General features: G+C 37.3%; 2 protein-coding genes across 2 annotated transcripts; one reads left to right on the forward strand and one right to left on the reverse strand.

Moving 5' to 3' along the window:
* The first annotated feature begins 1,836 nt into the window (after positions 1-1,836).
* On the forward strand, positions 1,837-9,191 carry rexo4 (REX4 homolog, 3'-5' exonuclease). Its single transcript, XM_067423999.1, has 8 exons — positions 1,837-2,378; positions 2,507-2,811; positions 4,755-4,907; positions 4,989-5,182; positions 7,416-7,504; positions 7,692-7,766; positions 7,978-8,052; positions 8,752-9,191. The coding sequence occupies exons 1-8, from the start codon at positions 2,160-2,162 to the stop codon at positions 8,887-8,889; spliced, it is 1,248 nt and encodes a 415-aa protein (XP_067280100.1). The 5' UTR covers positions 1,837-2,159; the 3' UTR covers positions 8,890-9,191.
* Positions 9,192-13,868: 4,677 nt separating this feature from the next.
* On the reverse strand, positions 13,869-20,799 carry cacfd1 (calcium channel flower domain containing 1). The gene is made up of 5 exons (XM_067423528.1): positions 20,150-20,799; positions 17,764-17,836; positions 17,560-17,685; positions 16,040-16,147; positions 13,869-14,442 (listed from the first exon to the last, which is right to left on the reverse strand). Exons 1-5 carry the CDS (start codon positions 20,256-20,258, stop codon positions 14,352-14,354), a joined length of 507 nt encoding a protein of 168 aa, XP_067279629.1. The 5' UTR covers positions 20,259-20,799; the 3' UTR covers positions 13,869-14,351.
* Positions 20,800-21,033: the final 234 nt, after the last annotated feature.

Raw genomic sequence — 21,033 nt, forward strand, 5'->3', positions numbered from 1 at the left:
ACATGTGAAATTATTAGTGTGAGATAATGTTCCCCCTCACTATCAGTGTAAATGCCAGCATCGTTCCTGTCTTTATTTTCTCAGTGGTTTATGGTTGTGTCAGTTGTCCCTCTTCTGAATAGGTACACATGCTACGAGGGCTGCTGGGAGCTTGTGTGTCAGTCAGTCACACACCTTCAAGTCAAATACTTGCTTGTATTTACTGAAGCTTCATCACATTCCTCTGCCTGGGTCTCATGATTTTCCATATCATAAACTGCAATAAAGAAATCCTTCAGTTTGTTGAGTGTGTGCACATACATACACACATTAGACCAGTCTCTCCACAGGTAATATTTTGTGGTTGTAGTTTGTAGTTGTATTATGTCATCTAAAACATTTTCATAAAGAGCATGAGACTTTCACCGATAAGGCATAACATGACAGGTGAAGTGAATAACATTGATTATCTCTTCACCACGGCACCATTAGTAGGTGGGGTATATTAGGCAGAAAAGTGAACATTTTGCCCTCAAAGTTGATGATTCTGATAGAAAGGTGTCAGAATACACAGCGCATCGCAGTTTGTTGCATATGGGGCTGCATAGCCGGAGACCAGTCAGGGTGTCAATTCTGACCCCTGACACCGCCAGAAGAAATGGACCATGGAGCAATGGAAACGGTATTCACTGGTGGCTGTGGCCTCTTTCATCAGGATAATGTGCCCATACCACAAAGCAAAGCTGTTTCAGAAATGGTTTGAGAAACACAACAAGTTTGAGGTGTAGACTTGGCCTCTAAATTTCCCAAATTTCAATCCAATCAAGCATCTGTGGGACTTTAAGGATCTACTGTTAACTTAATTGGTGTCAGATACCACAGAACACCTTTAACGGCCTAGTGGAGCCAATGCTTAGACAGCTCAGGGCTGTTTTGGCAGCAAAAGAGGGACCAACACAATTTTAGGAACATAATGGTACGCCTGATCAGTGTGTAAATGAATATATTCAAACATAAACGCCTCAAGCATCCCACTTTGTTTTTGGTTTTCTCAGCCTCTTCCATTCTGAAGATCCTTTTTGCATACTCAAACTTGTTCAGAACAAACCAGAAATAGTAGGCTATGTAAACACATCACAAAACATTTTTTTGTGCATGACAAATAACTAGGTCTTATGGAGAGTTTATTATTCTAACAAGTTAGTTTAAATGTTAAATGTCCGTTTATTTTATGGTGTGATGTGTTTACATACTATAGTTGCCCAATACTTTGAGTGTATTCAGTTCGTCAAGATTCGGGATCGATGACTTTTTCGTTGAAATCTTACACCAAACCTTTGAATGGCTGTGTGTGTGTGTGTGTGTGTGTATGTATATATATATATATATATAATTTAATTTTTTTACTGTATTTTAATCAAATAAATGCAACCTTGGTGAGATTAAGAGACTTTCAAAAACATAAAAAATAAAATAAATAAAAACCTTACTGTTCCCAAACTTTTGACCGGTTGTGTTTATGGTGGTTATGTAGGCCTGTATATTTGTATTTCCTAAGAAATGAATTAATAATAATAATAATAATAATAATAATAATAATAATAATAATAATAATACAAATATTGTATTTATTACAATAAATAAAATTGAATAAATTATGTTTATAATATAAATTCTGCCCAACCACAGTCTTTTAATAAGACTTTTCTTTTCAAACGGTTCTGGACAGCTTATTTCTTCACACACACATCAAAATTACGTTTTAATTTCAAAGCTTGAAAACATATTGAACGTTTACATTTAAGACGTATGTATATCGGGGACGGAACGTTTATCCGCGTTAAGTTTCTGCACGGACTGAATGTTGCTGTAGCACACGGGACAGAAAGTTCCATCAGCATGGTTGTCTCATGGTATAGTTTTAGATAGTTCTTGCAGTTAAATTTGCATTCAACGTTTTTAAGGTAATATATTTCCGAAAACTGATACATTTAAAATATTTGCTATTTTTACTATGCATGTCGTAGGTCTGCGTTAAAGCTAGAATGCTACGAAATAACATGTAAACAGCTGGTGAAATTAATGAATGCCAGTAATTTCGAGCTCAATGTAATCATAACAGAAAAGCTGAACAACACCTTAGTGGTTTACTACTCGGACTACATAGATCAAACCTAAAGATGTCTAAAGTTAAGCAGAATAAACATGCTGAAAGTGTTCAGACTAATGGTCAATCAGAGCATACTAAGAAGAAAAAGAAACCTGACAAGAAAAAGTTCTTCTACCACACGAAACAAACTGTAAAGAAGAACAAAACAAAACCAAAAACTGTGATGCCACTCATCATGCCTCCCACAGAAGTTCAGGAGTATTCCTGCAACTGGAAGAAATTACTGCAGGTAAGAGGATTTTTTTACCATGGTAAAATTACATTGAATTCCTGTAGAATATGCGCAAGCAATTCTCAATGAGAAATGCATCGTATGTCAGCTTTTTTTCCCCCACTTGTGTGTGTGTATGTGTGTAGACTCTCGCTGCAAATCCTGAAAAGAAGGAGGAAGGCACAAAACCGATGAAAGATGCAAACGGTAAAGGAAAGCAGCTTCAGAAGTCTAAAGATGTATCTCGCAAACCGGATAAACTCTTCAAAAAACCCACACAGACTGTCAAACCGGCTTCTGAGAGAGCAGACAAAGATGGAGACCAAAAGAATGGAAAAGACCCTGCTGGACACAAGCAATTCAAAGCAGAGAAGAGGAAAAGAGAGGATGAAAAAGAGAAACCAATGAGCAAAAAGAAGAAAGTCGAGGAGGTGGAGCAGAAACCCGCAGAGTACGTGTGCATTTTAAAAATAATAGCGGGACACTTGTCTCACTTTATTATATTTCCTTTTTTCATTTTTATCATATATTGGTAGCGCTTTATATCAGAGTCCTGTTCCTCATGTACATACTATGTACTTATTATAGTAATTACAATAACTGAGTAAAAACTAGCTACTAAACCTAACCTTAACCCATGTAGTTACCTTATATTAACCAGTACTTTCTTAGGTAAGTACACATGCTGAAAAATAAATAATGTCAGCCATACATTTTTTTCAACACTCAAACTTTGAACGTTTTTTTTTCCCCTTTTTTTCTTTCTTTTATTAAATCATTTGGGTCTGGGACTCAGTTCCTTATATTGGTTTTGTGATAGAAGTATTATATTGACAGAAATGTATTCATTTGTCACAGGAAAACACATTAAAAAGCAGAATGTGACTTTTTGGGATAGCACCTAAAGAAAATCCTATTGGAAACTCAGTTTTTGGGATATTAACATGTAGCTTTGATTTTAATTTTGGAGTCCAAATTGTTGTGTAAAAAATATATTTTGTATAAAATAGATGTTTAGTGCAGTCCATTTGCTGTAAACTTAAATTTCTATGCTTTCAAAATGTTTTCTTTAAAAAGAGACCAACTTTAAAAGGTTAGAGTACCCCAACATTAAAATTGTCCCATGATTTACTCACCCTCAAGCCATCCCAGGTGTATATGACATTCTTCTTTTAGGTGAACACAACACTTATTATATATATAATATATATAAAAAATGTCCTGGTCCTTCCAAGCTTTCTAATGGGAGTTTTTGATAGTGGTGGGAGAAACAAATTAATTGAACCAATTGCTTTGCAAAACGATTCAAGTATTTGAAACGCCACACGCTGGTGACGCCTGCTGGTCAGAACAGTGTATTTGCAACACAACAAAAACACATTTTACAAACCCATTGCAAATGTTTTATTGAGAATAAAATCTACCAAATACAATAACTAATCATCTAATAAGATTAAATATCAAGTGTCTGTATAATATGTGTAAATTTTCAGGATTTTTGGTTCCATGGATTGCTCAGCTAAACGGGCCAATAAGAGACTAAACTACTATAACTCTTTTTAACTATACTAATGTCGAATTAAAATGTACAAAACTGATCAGAGGTCGGATAAAACCCATAGACTAGTTCAATGGTTTGCCACTCCAGGGCGATCTCAGTGAATCCGCATAATTCATGGGGAACTCTTTAAAGGGTTTGTTCACCCAAAAATTAAATTGATATTAATGGCTCACCCTAATGTCGTTCCACACCCGTAAGACCTCCGTTCATCTTTAGAACACACTTTAAGATATTTTATATTTAGCCTGAGACCGTATGCAAGTGTATGCACACTATACTGTCCATGTCCAGAAAGGGAATAAATTGATTCATAATTCGGATCGTGTGTCAAACTGCTGAAAACACGAGACATTGGCAATCCGAATCATGAATCAATACGCTGATTCACAACCGTTTGAATCTTTATTTGAGGATTAAAAACAAACCCAGAAGAGAAGACAATGCTGAATAAAGTCGTAGTTTTTGTTATTTTTGGACCAAAATGTATTTTCGATGCTTTAAGAGATTCTAATGAACTAACTGATGTCTCATATGGACTACTGTGATGGTGTTTTTATTCCCTTTCTGGACATGGACAGTATAGTGTGCATACACTTAGATACGCTCTCGGACTAAATATAAAATATCTTAAACTGTGTTCTAAAGATGAACGGAGGTCTTACAGGTGAGGAACGACATTAGGGGGAGTCATAATGACATAAACTTCATTTTTGGGTGAACTAACCCTTTAAGTGTTCCAAAGCATTCATGAATTATAGCCATTTAAGTTCACAGCCTTTTCATGTTTATGCTGAAAAAGGGGTTAATGCTGCTTCATATGACTGTGCTCTTAGGCCTGATATCTGGTTTGATGACGTGGACCCCGATGACATCGAGTCCGCCTTGGGGGCCGAGGCCGCAGACGTCGCACGAAAGCGGAGCGGAATCCTGAAGTTCAATGCAAAAGTGACGGAGAAAGCGCTCGTGAAAGAGCATGCGTTCGAGGGGTGAGCGAACGCCTGCATCTGTATGCGTAGTTTTTGGTGGCAGGAAGTGATGTCACCTAATCTCTGTTCTTGTGACTTCAGATTGACCCGTGCCGTGGCTATGGACTGTGAGATGGTGGGGGTCGGATGTGACGGGGAGGACAGCATTCTGGCACGAGTCTCCATCGTCAACCACTTTGGGAAATGCATCTACGATAAATACGTCAAACCAACGGAAAAGGTTACGGACTACCGGACGGCCGTTAGCGGGATCAGACCGGCGGACATCGAAAAAGGTCAGGACCCCTTCTAATAGAAATAACTGCATGCATTTTCTCTATTGCATTTAAATAGCTGTCATAAGAATGGGTTAATAGATTTGAGAATTGAATTCTGGCAATTTAGACATTTTTCTAGTTAGAGTTAAAACAGTTCTGACTGCATCACAATTTATATACCGCAATTTAGCATTAATCTCACAATTGTATCTTTTTTTCTCAGAATTGTGAGTTTATAATGCAATTCTGACTGTTTCTCATAATTTTGAGAATATATCTCAAGATTTTAAGGGTGCGTTCACACTTGTAGTTTGGTCCGGACCACAAAACAAAAACAAAACATACAGTCCTGGTCCGCTTAGCGTTCACACTGGCATTTTTAACAGCGAACCTAAAGTTGCCGAACCAAAGGCATAGGGAGACGGTCACAACCTGATTGGTCGGCTTATATGACGTAGGCGCATGCTTACCGAACATTAAAAACAATGCTGTGTGCTGGATTACACGCCATCATTTTATGCGTGTACATATGGCATTATTTTTACCTGCTGAGAACTCATGAAGAGCTCATAAAATGTTCAAAACATTCAAAACAGCAGCAGGATTTCCTCCGTTGTGCAGAAAAGAGACAGGTGTCTCTTATGCAAAAAGGACGGCCGTTCTGTCGTCTGTCCCTGCCAATAATGGGCAACACTGCAGGTCCTTTGATGAGAAGAACCAGATGCTTTTTGTGCGTTTTTTTTCTAGCATTTTCGAAACATGCTCGTCTGACCAAATATTGATGAGGCACTTCCTCGTTGCTCCACGTTTGCCCTCTAACGTACATTATTTATTTTGGATACACCGATCTTTCCGCGTCATCAAATCAGCTGACTGCATCGCATCTTGTGACATTACGTCCGGTTTTTAAATCGTTTACATGTCTTTGGTCCGTGTTGCGTTCATATATCAATCGAACCGCACCAGAGTTCGTTTGGAAGCGGACCGAGACCCGTCTTTTTAGTGGTCTCGGTCCGCTTGTTTGGTGCGCATCAGGGTTCGGATGGCAGCGTTCAGATATGTTCAAATGAACCGCACTAAACGATCAATCGCACCAGGGTTCGTTTTAATCGAACCAAACATGACAAGTGTGAACGTCTAAGTCAACGTCTCTCAATTCCGAATTTTCTTAGAATTGCAAGTCTATGTATGCAAGTTCTGGTGGTATTTCTTCCAATTCTGAATTTGTATATAAGAATTGTGGGTAAATTTCACTATTATATTCTAATTGCAAGTTTAAATCACATAATTCTTAAGCCCTATTCGGACTGGATTAGTTTAAGATGGGGACGTGGGGGTAAAGTAATTATTACCAGAGGTTCTCGGTGATTTTAGTCCTGTCCGAATGTGCCATCTCGGTAATCATTACGGACAATGTCAGTAAAGATTACCGAGACTTTTACCTTCTGTAAAAAGGTCTGGAAAAATGACTTCGGGTAATACTAATCCCGTTTGAATAGACCTGCATTAAAAATGTATGGTAAAATTCTGTCATTTCCTGTTTAAAAGTTAAAAAAAGCGCATTTTGCGAACTTGGAGGCGCTTAGCATTCGGTTGCGTTGTAGGTGGTGGGACAAATCTGTGGAAAATGTCCGGTATTTTCCGCATGTCATTTAAAGCAAAAAGAAGATCAAAAGCACTTATTAGAGGCACAACACATTTTGGCTCTAGGAAAGCTCAGGTTGTGTTTGCTCACGTTATAACGGTAACGTCATACGCACATGACGTCAAGGAGGTGCGTAAAGCGAGTTACTCCTCTCACTTCTGCTAGTTTTACTGAGATGTCTTATCCCGTGCGAATTAGCCATTAATATTACAGACGTCCTGAGGTAAAATGACTTTACCCCCATGTCCCCATGTTAATCTAATCCCGTCCGAATAGGGCTTTACTGTATTAATCATAATTCAAAGTTTTTCCTCTGAATTCTGAGTGTACATCTAAAAATTCTGAAAGTATCGTGAACTAGAAGCTCGTAAAATTAGGCAGGTCACCAGCTGACTTCTGAATTCTGTGTTTAATATTAAAATTATGATAAATCTGCTAGTCTTTATTTAAGAAGTTTTATGAATGAATATGAATTGGAATGTGCCAACTTTTCTTTAAAACAATTATGCATTTTGTGATGGACTGAAATCCTTTGATCCACAAAATTAGGTTTTGATATGTTTGAGATTATTTCTTGTTTTGATGGTTCTTAATGTGATTTGACAGGTGAGGACATCAAGACAGTCCAGGAGGAAGTGGCTCAGATTCTGCAAGGAAGAATTTTAGTGGGGCACGCCATTCACAATGACTTAAAGGTACAGGACGCGCAACAGAAAGGCTGATGTTATGCTCGTATCAATCCTCATGCTTTGACAAGCCCTTACAAGCACCATAAAACAAATCCATCAGCTATATAACAGCATATTGGTTTAAAACTGCATAAACTGCTACTCCTTTAATTAATGTGAGATTTATTTGAAACACCTTTTGTCTTGTTTATAGATTTTGTTGCTGGGTCATCCCAAGAAAATGATCAGAGACACACAGAAATACAAACCATTTAGGGAGAGAGTAAAGGTATGAATATTAAATAAATGAATATTTTATATATATATATATATATATATATATATATATATATATATATATATATATATATATATATATATATATATATATATATATATATATATATATATATATATATATATACACATGCTATGTTAAGTGCAATTAGTGACTTAAAGTTGCTCATTTTGAATGTCCCCCCTCTTGTCCTCTCCCTCAGTCTGCACGTCCTGCATTACGGGTTTTATGTAAAGAGATTCTCAATGTTCAAGTCCAGCAGGGCGAACACTCATCCGTAAGTCTCCAAAGAAAACACTCACTCCCATTATTACAAATTATATGACTTGACCTTTTCACATATAATGCAAGTTAGGGGATTAAAGTCAATTTAGGCCATCACAAGCACTATCGTTTACAAGTTTGGGGTCAGTAAGGTTTTTGTTTTTCAAAGAAGTCTCTTCTGCTCACCTTTATATGATCAAAAATACAGTATACGGTAATAATTTAAAATAATTGAATGTATGTCAAAATGTAATGTATTTCTGTGATCAAAGCTGAATTTTCAGCATCATTACTCCGGTCTTCAGTGTCACATGATCCTTCAGAAATCAATCTAATCATCTCAGAAACATTCCTCATTATCTGTGATAGAAGAATATTTTTGTGGAAACAGTGAGACATTTCTTTCATGCTCCTTTGACAGAACAGTCAACAGAAGAACATTATTATATGTTCTTTATATAACATTATAAATGTCTTTACTGTCACTTTTGATCAATTTAATACATTCATGCTGAATAAACATTTATTTCTAGAAAGGAAAAATCTTACTAACCTCAAATTTTTCATCAGTTAATGTCAAGTTAACTTCCCATTGGTTGAAAAAACCCTTATAATAATTACCTAGTGTTTTCTAGTCTTAAGGTACAGCTGGAGTGTGTTTTTGAACCCTGCTGTGTGTGTCCTGTCTGCTGAACTCTGTTGTGTGTCACAGGTTCAGGACGCTCAGGCCACCATGAGGTTGTACACTATGGTGAAGAAGCAGTGGGAGGCGGAGCTTAAATCCATGCGGGCGGGTCATTATCAGAAGTGTCCACGAAAACCCAAAGCTCCTAAAAACCTGAGTAAATGAACTCGGATCCGCCAATAAAAACTCTTCAGTCGTCGCAAAGCACCGCAGACTGAAACTGCAGGGAACTGCTTTAGTTACATTGTTCTGGAGTAATACAATCTCTTCCGTTATAAAATAATTCAATATTTAATGAACTGTCTCTTGATTTCAAGTCTGAACTTCTTTGAGGAATGAGACAGTCAAACTGTTCAGATTATCAGGTTATAAGTGTGACTACTGTCAAGCCCTTTTTATACCATGTCATTTAGTTTTCCATCCTGTATAAAAAACTCTTTATTAAAGACCGCTACTGGATGTGTTGATGTATTTAAAAACATTATTGAATTATATACCTATTATAATGACATTCAACTTTCTGATGGTATAATATTCTTTCAATGTATAGTTATACTTGGAGTTAAAAGTTTGGAATAATTAAGTTTTTGATGTATTGGAACAAGATTAAAAATACAGGAAAACTTTAGAAATATTACAATATAAAAGAACTGGTTTCTATTTGAATATTTCTGTGATTCAAAGCTGAATTGTGAGCATCATTACTCCAGTCTTCAGTGTCACATGATCCTTCAGAAATCATATGATTTGCTGCTCTATTATTGGTGCTGTTATTAATAATCATTCTTATCAATTTTGTTTCTTAATGTTTACGTATCATGGTTTCCACAAATGTGTTACCATAATTGGGGAAAGTTACTTTTAAAAGTAATGCATTACAATTTTGGGTCACTTCTAACTATTTGCGTTAGTTTTACACCTGGGCTGTGCTTGCTTTGTTTTTGAATAACAAAAAAGTTCTATATTTGACAAATGTAAAGGCCCTTTCACACCAAAAGTGAAACGAATAAGCCAATTTCACGCGTGTACAGTATAGAGAAGAGCGCCGCTCAAACCTTTCAGCTGTGCTGGCATTCTGGATTGAAGAAGAATACTTAAAAGAATGAAATGCTAAAAAAAGGTGTGGATAATTTGGATCATCAAATGTCATTGGTTAATTAAGTGAGATGAAATACATAAAGTTAATTTGTGTTAACATTAATTGCAGGTTTGCATAATATTTTGATTTCAACATTTGTATCTGTTTTTGTGCGAGTGAAATGAGCAAATGCATGCTCACAATCAGTCTAGAACATCCATAACCATCATGTTCAACGCCTTTGTCTCAGCATTGATATGAGAGCTGTTAGTCAATATATGGAAAAAAATTACTTGCATTACTTTTGAAAATTATTTTAAAAAATGAAAAGCAGATATTTTGTTGTAAATTTAAAAGTAATGCTTTACTGTACTCCTTATTTGAAAATAAGTAATCCGATTACTTAAAACTGTTACTTGTAATGTGTAACCCCAACACTGAATTTTAATCAGCATAACTGTAAAACAACTAAACATTTATAATCAAATAAATGCAGTCTTGTTCAGCAAAAGATAACTCTTTCAGTTTTGTTCACCCCCCAGTGTAAATTGTAATGGTTAAATCATACTTTAGATCGAGTGGGTCAGACACTTCTACATAGAAGCAAGCAGCAAGCGAGGAGGTCAAAGATTTTATTGAGCTCATGAGGAAAAACAGAGAAAAACAAAGTCTGTTAAATCTCAGACCTTTTGTACACATCATTGTAAAAGTCAATCAGTTACATATCACTGATCCAACACAAATACACATAGGGACAAGATCACCACTAAACAACTATTAACAAATTCAAGTTTAGGTCACGTGGAACAAATTTGGTATTTCAAAATCTCTTCCCTTCTTTCAGTCACTAGTGTTGTGTTTGTCAGGTCATACAGAAGTGTTTAGTTAGGGATATTGTGATTACTACAAGACTAGACTTCCATCTTCAGGAAACTGATTTCAATATCATAGAGACATAAACTCCTCTACAGATGGAATAAGGCTATTAGAGGGGTTGGACACCAAAGTTAGTGATAAATAATGTGCGTTCAAGAGTAGTCCTTCTAGGAAGTTCGTACATAAAACGTTAAGTATTGGGGTATCCTGCCATGTTCCTCACTGATAAACCCTAAACTTCTAAACTCTGGGCTCAGAAAACCCAGAGTTTTCCAATCGCCTTTACACTTTGTGGTGGCGTACATTTGTCCGACTCATAAATACGATTTTTCTGACACAACTTGAGTGCACGTATCCATCTAGACGTAAGATTGGAGCTGGTTTGTGTGCTGGTGAAGATTAAAATATTTTACAAGTCTGCAGTGTTATTAAAAATCATTTTGTCTTTTTAAAACTTGAAAATTTGTCAAACGTCTAGTGAAAGCATTTCAAGGAAGCATGTCACCAATTATACGGGTGAATCTCACTAACAAGCTCGAGTCACATTTCACCAGAAGAAAAAAAAGTGCAACTTTAAAATGTATTTATAATTCCTGTTGTTCTTAATGAATTCTAAATTATATAAATGTATTCTAAATAAACAAATGTGATTAAAGGTGCACTATGCAACTTTCCGTCCACTAGAGGGCGCCTATTCAAAACAAATGCGTAGTTTGATGATGCCAAGTTTGAGCGCAGTATCTTGGGACATGTGGTCTTCACCTCACAGCCGGTGGAAAATAGGACTGAAATCACGTTCATACACGCGGTTATTAACGTTACTGTAGTGTAAAGCAGAGCAGGACCGAGTGTTGTGGAGCTGAGCACAGCCGCTGGAGCGATTGTTACACAAATACCCGCCTCGCAAACACTGGGACTTTTATTATGACGGGACACATTCGCCGGACGCGCACACTATTTCCGCTTATCCGGTCATGAGTATATGGTAAAGCAGCTCTGTTTATCATATTAGATACATTTAAGTGCGTTTAAAATGATGTTATGACGTTATGACACAACTTCCTCAAACACAATGCTGACACGTCCCGGTTAATTGGTTAAAATAGCAATTGTCTCACAATTTACAAATCGTTGGAAACATTCGGGATATTGTAAGTACTCAACTGAACAAAATATATAACACTGGCCTAGTGGTTTTTGGATATTTTACTGCAAAAATACTACATAGTGCACCTTTAAAGGTATACATTGTAACTTTTTATCATTGATCAATCGATCCTTCTTTCAAAACTTGTTTTTGTCACTGATTCACTATGGTAAGCTTATTATAAATGTTTATATTCGCAATTGTGTACATCCGTCACTTGTCTGTGTGTGTCTCGTAATATATTTGTAAATAGAGAAAATGCCATTTTGACGCATATGCGCATTATTACGACTGTACTCGTAATAATACAAGAATCAACATTGCCTTGGCTTTTCGGAGACGGTGTTTTTATTACTCAACAGGTAAGACGTTTTATTGATAAATTGCCATATGTAGCTCTCTATCAGAGATCATTGTTAAGCATTATCTATTATGAAGGGTAATATTCATATGCGCAGTCACGCAGAGCCAAAGCACAACCAAACAAATGTTCTTCCCCAAAATGCATGAAGTTGTTATTTTATCGATAGAGGGCCACAAGTTACATCGTGTACCTTTAACTGCCATGAAAATAAAATGCTGAAAACAAAGATTTGTGAGGGACATTCCTGATATGTGCTTGACAGATTTCGTAAAATTAACCCTTTTTAAGACAAAAGACCTGCATTTCTCCATGCAGTATTTCCCCAATTATCTTTTTTTAAATTTTATTTCCTGGTGGAAACCTTAAGCAACAGCGTGAACACTAAGGTAAGTACAGGACATAGTGACCTGTGACCTCTACATTGTACTTGTTCTTTTGTAACTTTGGCTTTCATACCAGCGGTCAGTGTTAAGACTGGCTCAGATAGATGCAGAAACAAGCAAACAACACGACATCACAGCACCAACAAACTAAATCGTTCCGTAATCTGGAAGAGAAGCCCTTCTTCAGTGCAGCAACAGACAGATGGCTTTAGAGGAAAGTTACGACTTAAAAAACATTGCATCATTCAGAACTGCACTCAAAAGCTTTTAAAGGAGACGACCAGAAACCACTGGAAAAGCGCATACGAGACACTCATTCACCGAATATGATATAAAGACAGTGACAGCAAGATTTTAGAGCAGCGCGTGTAGCAAAATTACATTCCACCATTTTTTAAGAACACCAAACATGCTGCAGCAAAGGATTCTGGGTAAAGGCCAGTTAGCAGAGGCACACAAAAACGCTAGTTTTTATCCCTGCAGTGGCCTTAAACACACCTAAAACACATTTTTATCATGCGTACACAATAAAATACAAGTTATTTTGCTCTTTTAAAGGTGCGGTGTGTAATATTTATGAGGATCTATTGACAGAAATTCAATATAGTATACATAACTATGTTTTCAGTGTATAAACCTCTTACATAATGAACCATTATGTTTTTATTAGCCATTTCTACCTCCATACACCGCGGGTCCCCTATATAGTGAAGTCATCATTTTGCGGCGCCACATTTCTACAGTAGCCCTAAATGGACAATCTTCTCTACAGAGCGCTAGCTACTCTCTGCCACCAAATATTTGTCTTTTGTCGGCCACCGTAGCTTCACAGTTGCAATTCACAACCTCACCTCTAGATGCCGCTAAAATTTACACACTGCACCTTTAAAGGATTAGGGGCCATTCACACAGAACACACGCTTTTTGCGTGACGCTGCAAAAGCGAGTGCAACACATCCGTCTAGCACACGTTTACGTAAAAAAAAACAATGGAAAAGTAGAACGGTGGAATCTAAAAATGCATTCTGTGTGAACCGGCCCTTATCTGTCCTTTTTATCACCTACGGAACAAAGAATTCTGGGTGGGTGGGGGGGGGGGGGGATTCCCAATGGCCAAAGTTCCAATTCCCTGATTCCAATTCCGCTGGTGTTGAGGTGGTTTGATACGAGAGCTGAAGTTAATGCATTCATTTGCACTGAGTTTGGAAAATAAAATGTAAATGAAAGTATGTCGGTTTTTTAGAAAGTCAGATAAAAATAAATTAAATGCATTTAATTTGTGTGCAAATGAAACGATTCACTTAAAACCCATTTTATTAAATAAATCCTTCGAAAACAAACCAGAGAACTGATTTCCACTGACTGACTCGTCAAAGGTTAGCTTAAATAAATCCCGACAAACCGTGAAACACCTCAGTCAGGTAATGCATCTTACGTTAAAGAGATAGTTCACCCAAAAATGACAATTCTGTCATCCTTAGCCCACCCTTCATTTGTTCCAAACCTGTAAGATTTTCATTCTTCAGTTTATATTTTGATGAATGTTGGTAACCAGACTGTAGCCGTTGACTTTCACAGTAATTTTGGAAGTCAATGGCTACCGTCAACTGTTTGGTTACCCATATTCTTCAAAATATATTGTGTTCAACAGAAGAAAGAAACTCAAACTAAGGTTAGGCAAATGATGCCAGAATTTTCATATTTGGGTAAACTATCCCTTTAAGGAAAAACGAGAGGGAAAGGAGGCAATGAGGTGGTGAAGGAGGTGAAGAGAGAGATTCACGGCACAGAACCATCTGTCGTTCCTGCCAGTTTCTCTTCGTCGCCCTGTTTTTGATGCTGCAACCGAGCGTAGCTCACTGCGTCGCCTCTGAAAAAGAGAAAGCGTGCAATCTTTAATCATTACTTCAATAAAGGTAATGAATGCAAAATGTATTATGAAAAATGACTCGGGGCCTGTTTACATGTTGTTGAGTGTGTTTGAACAGCCGCAAAAGACGCCTGCTCTCCATCTACTGACCTAATGAGCAAACATTATGGGAAGCGCTCTAGCCAGACGGGATTTAAACTTTGTTGGCTGGAGACCCGAGTTTGGTTTGAAGATGAAAACATACCAAGCATGATGTTCTGTCACCATCCCTGATTTCTAACACACACTCACAGCGTTTGGCTGGTGTTGCGGCTGTAAGAGCAGAAATGAAAGCTGCTGCTCTTTGTATGTTTTTAGTAAAAACTCCCGGCTGAAACATCTTCCCTCACATCTCTCTCATTTCTGTCAATATGGGAGATGAGAGGGAGGATGTTTCAGCCGGAAGTCTTTACTGCGCCGAGTCGAAGTATTCCGCCATACATTATAGTTCTCCTTTTTAATCTGCTTAGAAAAGCACCACGTTTTATTTTATGTCACCACCATACTTGACCGTTTAACTGTTTGTGTAACTGTATTTAAATAGGGAAAACGTGGAGGTGTTTGGTCGCTTCTAACTTGATCTCTGTTTGGTACCATAGTGAATGAACTGGGCTTAGTGGGCTAAGCTAAATGCTATCAGATCGTCACAGTGCGTCATAGAGATTAAGTGCCTTTACTCAGATGAGAGAGGTATGTATCAACTCGTTTTAGTTCGGGGAATAACAGTTTAATATGAAAAAGCGGGGAAGTATCCCTTTAAAGAGATAGTTCACCCAAAAGTGAAAATTACCCCATGATTTACTCACCCTACATCCTCGGTGTATATGACATTCTTCTTTCAGACGAACATGATCTGAGTTATATAAAAAAAATGTCCTGGCTAATCCAAGCTTTATAATGGGAGTGAATGGCCGTCCAAAATTGCATCCATCCATTATAAAAGTACACACGGCTCAGGGGGTTTAATAAAGACCTTTTGAAGCGAATCGATGGGGTTTTGTAAGAAAAATATCCATATTTAACACATTATACAGTAAAATATCTAGCTTCCGGCAGATCACCTTCCGTATTCAACTTATGAAGAAAGTGTAACTGGTGTCAGACGTAGCGCAAGCGATTTGAACTGCGAGAGGAGTTACACTTTCTTCATAAGTTGAATACCGAAGGCGAGCCGCTGAAAGCTAGATATTTTACTTTATAACGTGTTTAATATGGATATTTTCAAAAACAAACACATTGATTCGCTTCAGAAGGCCTTTATTAACCCTCCTGAGCCCTTTTATAATAAATGGACGCACTTTTTTGGGGGGTTAACATTTTGGGCTGCCATTCAATGCCATTATAAAGCTTGGATTAGCCAGGACATTTCTTTATATAACTCCGACTGTATTCGTCTGAAAGAAGAATGTCATATACACCTAGGATGACTTTTGAGGGGGCAGTAAATCGTGGGGTATTTTTCATTTTTGGGTGAACTATCCCTTTAATACCAGGTGTGAACAGGCCCTTAGTGGAGAAAAAAAAAATGTTTTGCTTGCAAATGCACAAATGCACTCACTTCTTTCCAAGGGATGCGAGTCCGTAGAGCACGCCGGTAGCAAAAGCGATGGCATTACCGAACAGAGTTGTGATGGTAGGCCTCATAAAGATGGGAAACAGCGCCATCCTGAGGGAGAACGTGATAACAGCGTTAATTCTGACCATTAAACAACAATTATAAATACAATACCGTTTAAAAGTTTGGGGTTAGTACTAGTGTTGTCAAAAGTACCAATCGCGATACCAAATCGGTACTGAAATGTTAAAAATATGACGCTTTGAGCGCTGTTGAGCGGAATCGTAAACACCTCTGACTGGCTGTTGTGCTCACGCGCTTATCAAATAGGGCTATGATTGGCTACTTTGATTAGCGCTTCACAAACATGTTGTAAAAATACATCAATGACGCTTTTCACGGAGCGCTTGCACAGATACACACAGAGCGTTTGAATGTAGGTGTCTATCAGCCTACCGGTCCGCTGGTCGACACCTGCTTGTGCTTTCAAACGCTCCTGCTCCTGCATTCAAAACACTTTTCAAACACTTCCGTGTTGTTTCAAACCGCTGCTGTGCGTTGATCATTGTAGCCAATCACAGGCACATCCGATGAGCGCGTGAGCACAATGGCCACTCAGAGGTGTTTACGATTACAGCTCAACAGCGCTCGAAGCGTCGCATTTTTAACATTTCAGTACCGATTTGGTATCGCGGTCGGTACTTTTGACAACACTAGTTAGTAAAAAAAAATTTTTTGCATTAAATTGATCAAAATTTACATTTAAGACATTTATAATTTTACACAAGATTTTGATATCAAATAAATGCTCTTTTTAACTTTCTATTCATCAAAGAATCCTGAAAATCATCACGGTATACACAAAATATTTTTTTCATCATTGGTAATAATCAGAAATGTTTCTTGAGCAGCAGATCATCATATCAGAATGATTTCTGAAGGATCATGTGACTCTGAAGGCTGGAGTTATGATGGTGAAAATTCAGCTTTGATCACAGGAATAAATTACATTTTAAAATATATTACAATAGAAAACGTTCTTTAAAATTCTAATAATTTTCCACAATTTATTTTACTGTTTTGATCAAATAAATGCAGGCTTGGTGAGCACGAGTCTTCTTTTAAAAACATTAAAAAAAACTCTACCAATCCCAAACTTGGTAGTGTACACTACAGTTCATATTAAATTCATGTTTGTTCATAATACATTAACTAACATTACTTTATGCAACTTCTAATGTAGCAGAAATGAACATTAACATAGATTTAAAAAAAGCTGTTCATCTGACTAATCATTAATTTATTTGATCATTTTACACACATCACTGGGCTGCTTTGACATTTGCATACGACAAACCAATCCTTTCAATGAACTGATTTAGACAGTTGTAAAATATCTCCTTAGATTTCAGAGCTGTCAAATGCCCCCTGGAGGAAGTCCACTTGTCTCGTAGTAAATATTTATTAGTCCCACAGTAACATTTACTGGCCAATGAAGTTAAAAGGTGTGGAGCCGCACTCACCCGCAGTAAAACAGGCCTTTCTGCCAGGGCTTCAGGCGGTCGGCACGCTTCGCAATTACATTCGCAAACTCAACGAACTGACAACAGAACGGCACCTCACACAGGAACAACACGCACGCTGTCAACCTGAAGGGAAAAAAGAGGCATTTCATCTTCTGATTGGCTGCTCTACATGGCTTAATGAACAGCGGGACCAGTTCTTACACCATCCAAACTCCAGCCACGATGTTTAACGGATTCACAGTCACACAATTCCAAACGCCCATTGTTGCACACGCTAGAAAACAAAAGAGAAAAAGACATTTTGGGTACTTTTAATGTAAACAATAAATCAAAATTCATATTATTGGTGACATCAATAACTTTGGTGATATTCACTAATGTGTCAATATGAGGTTAAGTAATAGCCCAGGGTTTCCCCATGCTGATAATGAATTAAATCATAGAAAATGTAAATATATAATTTAAAAATAAAAACTAAATAAAACGCTTTGTCACCTGCATGTCATGTGACAATTAACTATTATCAGTAAACTATGATGCAAATGTGTTGTAAAATGTTTGAAATATTAGCTTAAAAACATAAACATAATACATGGAAAATAAAAAATATAATAAAGTGGTTGTTGTAGGTAGATAATGAACATGCACATTTGTTTAACGGCTGCTTCAGGAACCTGTCATGGTTTGTTCAGTGACAGAACGTTCAGAAAGGCAGAGGAAGGAAAGACGAGCAGCTGCTTTCCTCGATCAAATAAGCTTTTGTTGGCTTTGATGAACAGCTGTTTCTGTCATCTGTGTCTCAGCATATGTAGAGAAAAACAGAACTATTGATGCCGACTGATCACGCACACACACACACACGTTGGGTTTCCATTTTTTGAGGTATAGACATAATCATTTTTATACTGAACACTGTACATTTTATCCTGAACACAACCCTCACAGAAAACTCAGCATTTTTAAAATATTCTGTATGATTTAGAAGCGCTTTTCCTCATTCAAAAAATGTCAGTTTTGTCCTAATAACATAGGAATTACTAGGATTATACACACACACACACAGCCTGAAATCCCCTAAACCACACGGAGATAGGCTATTGGGTCATAACACAGCGATCCCTAACCAAACCTTGACAGAACAAAAGGATGAGAAAGAAAAGAGCAAGAGAAAAGAAAGTCACAGTTGCTATGACACCTGTGTTACCATGACAGTGTTGACAAAAAGACCTTGTACAAAACACCACAGCTTATCTATCACAATAAAACATTAAAAGTGCTTAAATGTTTAAATCACTTTAATGTCTCATTTCCAACACACTGTGATATTTAACACTGAAGGACTGCCATATTGGCATACTGCCAAGGTATTTCAAAGAATATGGCACAATAACTACGGTACTTATTTGTAGGTGATGATTTTCCATGACAGGATTGATACAAATTTGGGATGAAAATAATTCAGGAACTTTGAAATGAGCATGTTTTGCTGAAGTGTTTTTTTCTTTGATTGCTAATGTGAACTTTTACACCACAGACTGAACAAAATGAAGCATTGCTTGGTCATTGGTTGACCTAAATTGGCATTATCCAATTGTGTAGTTAAGTTTAACAGCTGATGGGTTGATTGTAATCAATTACATTCCTTTCTATCAGAGTTATCTGACATGTCTGAATAAATGTAGGTTTAACTGTTTAATATATATATATATATATATATATATATATATATATATATAGGGGTGCAACAATATATTTTGTCACAATATATCGCAATACAAAAATGCAACAATATGTATCATGGATAGTTCAACCAAAATAAAAATGTATTACAGTGTGAGAAAAAGTTTTAGTGTCAGTACTACATTAAACTACTATATGTTTAGGGGTAATATTTGTGGCTCCTGATAATATCAAATGTCTTTTGTTGGCAGTAAAAGTGGCCTGCGTTATTTAAAAAATATCTAGTCAGTGCAAGCATATTCTCCTAAAATATTTGTCGTTATTTTTAGCTTCAGAATCATGAATATTATTATTCTGGTGTCACCATTGCCCTGTGCATTTCCACCCAAATGTAATACCACATTTAGCATTTTAATCAACAGTACATTTCTGTTTACCTTTTACCATCTTGTAGTATCACAATAATATTGTATCTTGAGGACAGTTTCACGATATGTATCGAATCGTGACATGACGGTATCGTTACTCCCGAACACACACACACACATACACACACACACACACACACACACACACACACACACACACACACACACACACCTATTCATCATGATTAATCGATTGGACACTATTTTATTTTGATATATCAATGATGTGAAACCACAAGAAGTCCAGCACAGGACGTGATTGTGTAGGGTGTAGGACGGTATCTTTGTTAAAAAAAAGTTTCAAATACCATCACAAAGGGTGCGTCTCAGTCAGCTCCCTGGTTCAGTAGTCAGGGCACTGGTCAGGACATAAGTCTGATTGAGACGCATCCAAAGTCTACCAGGAGGAGCCAGTGTGTTCAGAAAGACTCGAGGGTGATACAGTTATTCTGCATTAAACAGCCACTTGTGATACTCACATATGCCACCCAGGACACCAGCCAGTTTGCAGAGCCAGCGGTACCACCAGGACATGCCATCGTCATCTGTGCCAGTTTTAGTTGGAACTGCCGCCTCCTCTGAGCTCATTTTCCACCCTTAAATAATTCAGACTCCCAGTGTCTCACTTACAACTCACCGGTACCTGCAGTACCACCGGCGGCCTGAGGGTGTCGCTTTTTCCCCGGTGAAGAGAATGGCTGGAAAGTATAGCTGACTATAATGTCAGCCAAATAAACAAATTGCGTAATAAAGTTACCAAACAATCGGCAGCCAAGAATATCACTGAAAAGTTTTGGTTTTAAAGTTGTCCTGGATAAAAGTAGAGCTGAAGTGACGCTGATGCGGCGTTATTATTTGTCTGACGCCGCGGTTCTCACTGGTGTTATAAAGGCTGAAGGGACCAACACATCAAAATATAACGTTAATCCAAACCTCTCAGGATCGCTATCGACTTCCGTCTACTTAAAATATCTCGAGTTTTTAAAAGCGTCGCTGAATCGGTGTCCTCTGAATGAAATAATTATCGGTTTAATGTCAGTTTTATTTAGTAGAGCTTTGGGTCATCTTGTCTTGGAGGTTCCCTTGTCTGCGTTGCATTGTGGGGGGAGCCAAAAATGCGTCACTGAACATGATATGGCGCTTCAGGGGCATCAACCGCAACAGCATTTGCGCAGTCAGGACGCTGGTTAATGAACAACTAGTGTGAAGTAGTCTAATTATGTGTAATTGTTTTCCATTCACGAATTTAATACAGTGTTCAGTCTAATAATAATATTAGACTTAAACCCTGTTGTTTTTGTTAGAATTTGTATTAGTTATTCATGAAATCAGATTAGAATTAGATCACAAAATTCAATCTTGG

Source organism: Pseudorasbora parva, chromosome 18 (assembly GCF_024679245.1).
Source record: "Pseudorasbora parva isolate DD20220531a chromosome 18, ASM2467924v1, whole genome shotgun sequence".
NCBI lineage: Eukaryota > Metazoa > Chordata > Actinopteri > Cypriniformes > Gobionidae > Pseudorasbora > Pseudorasbora parva.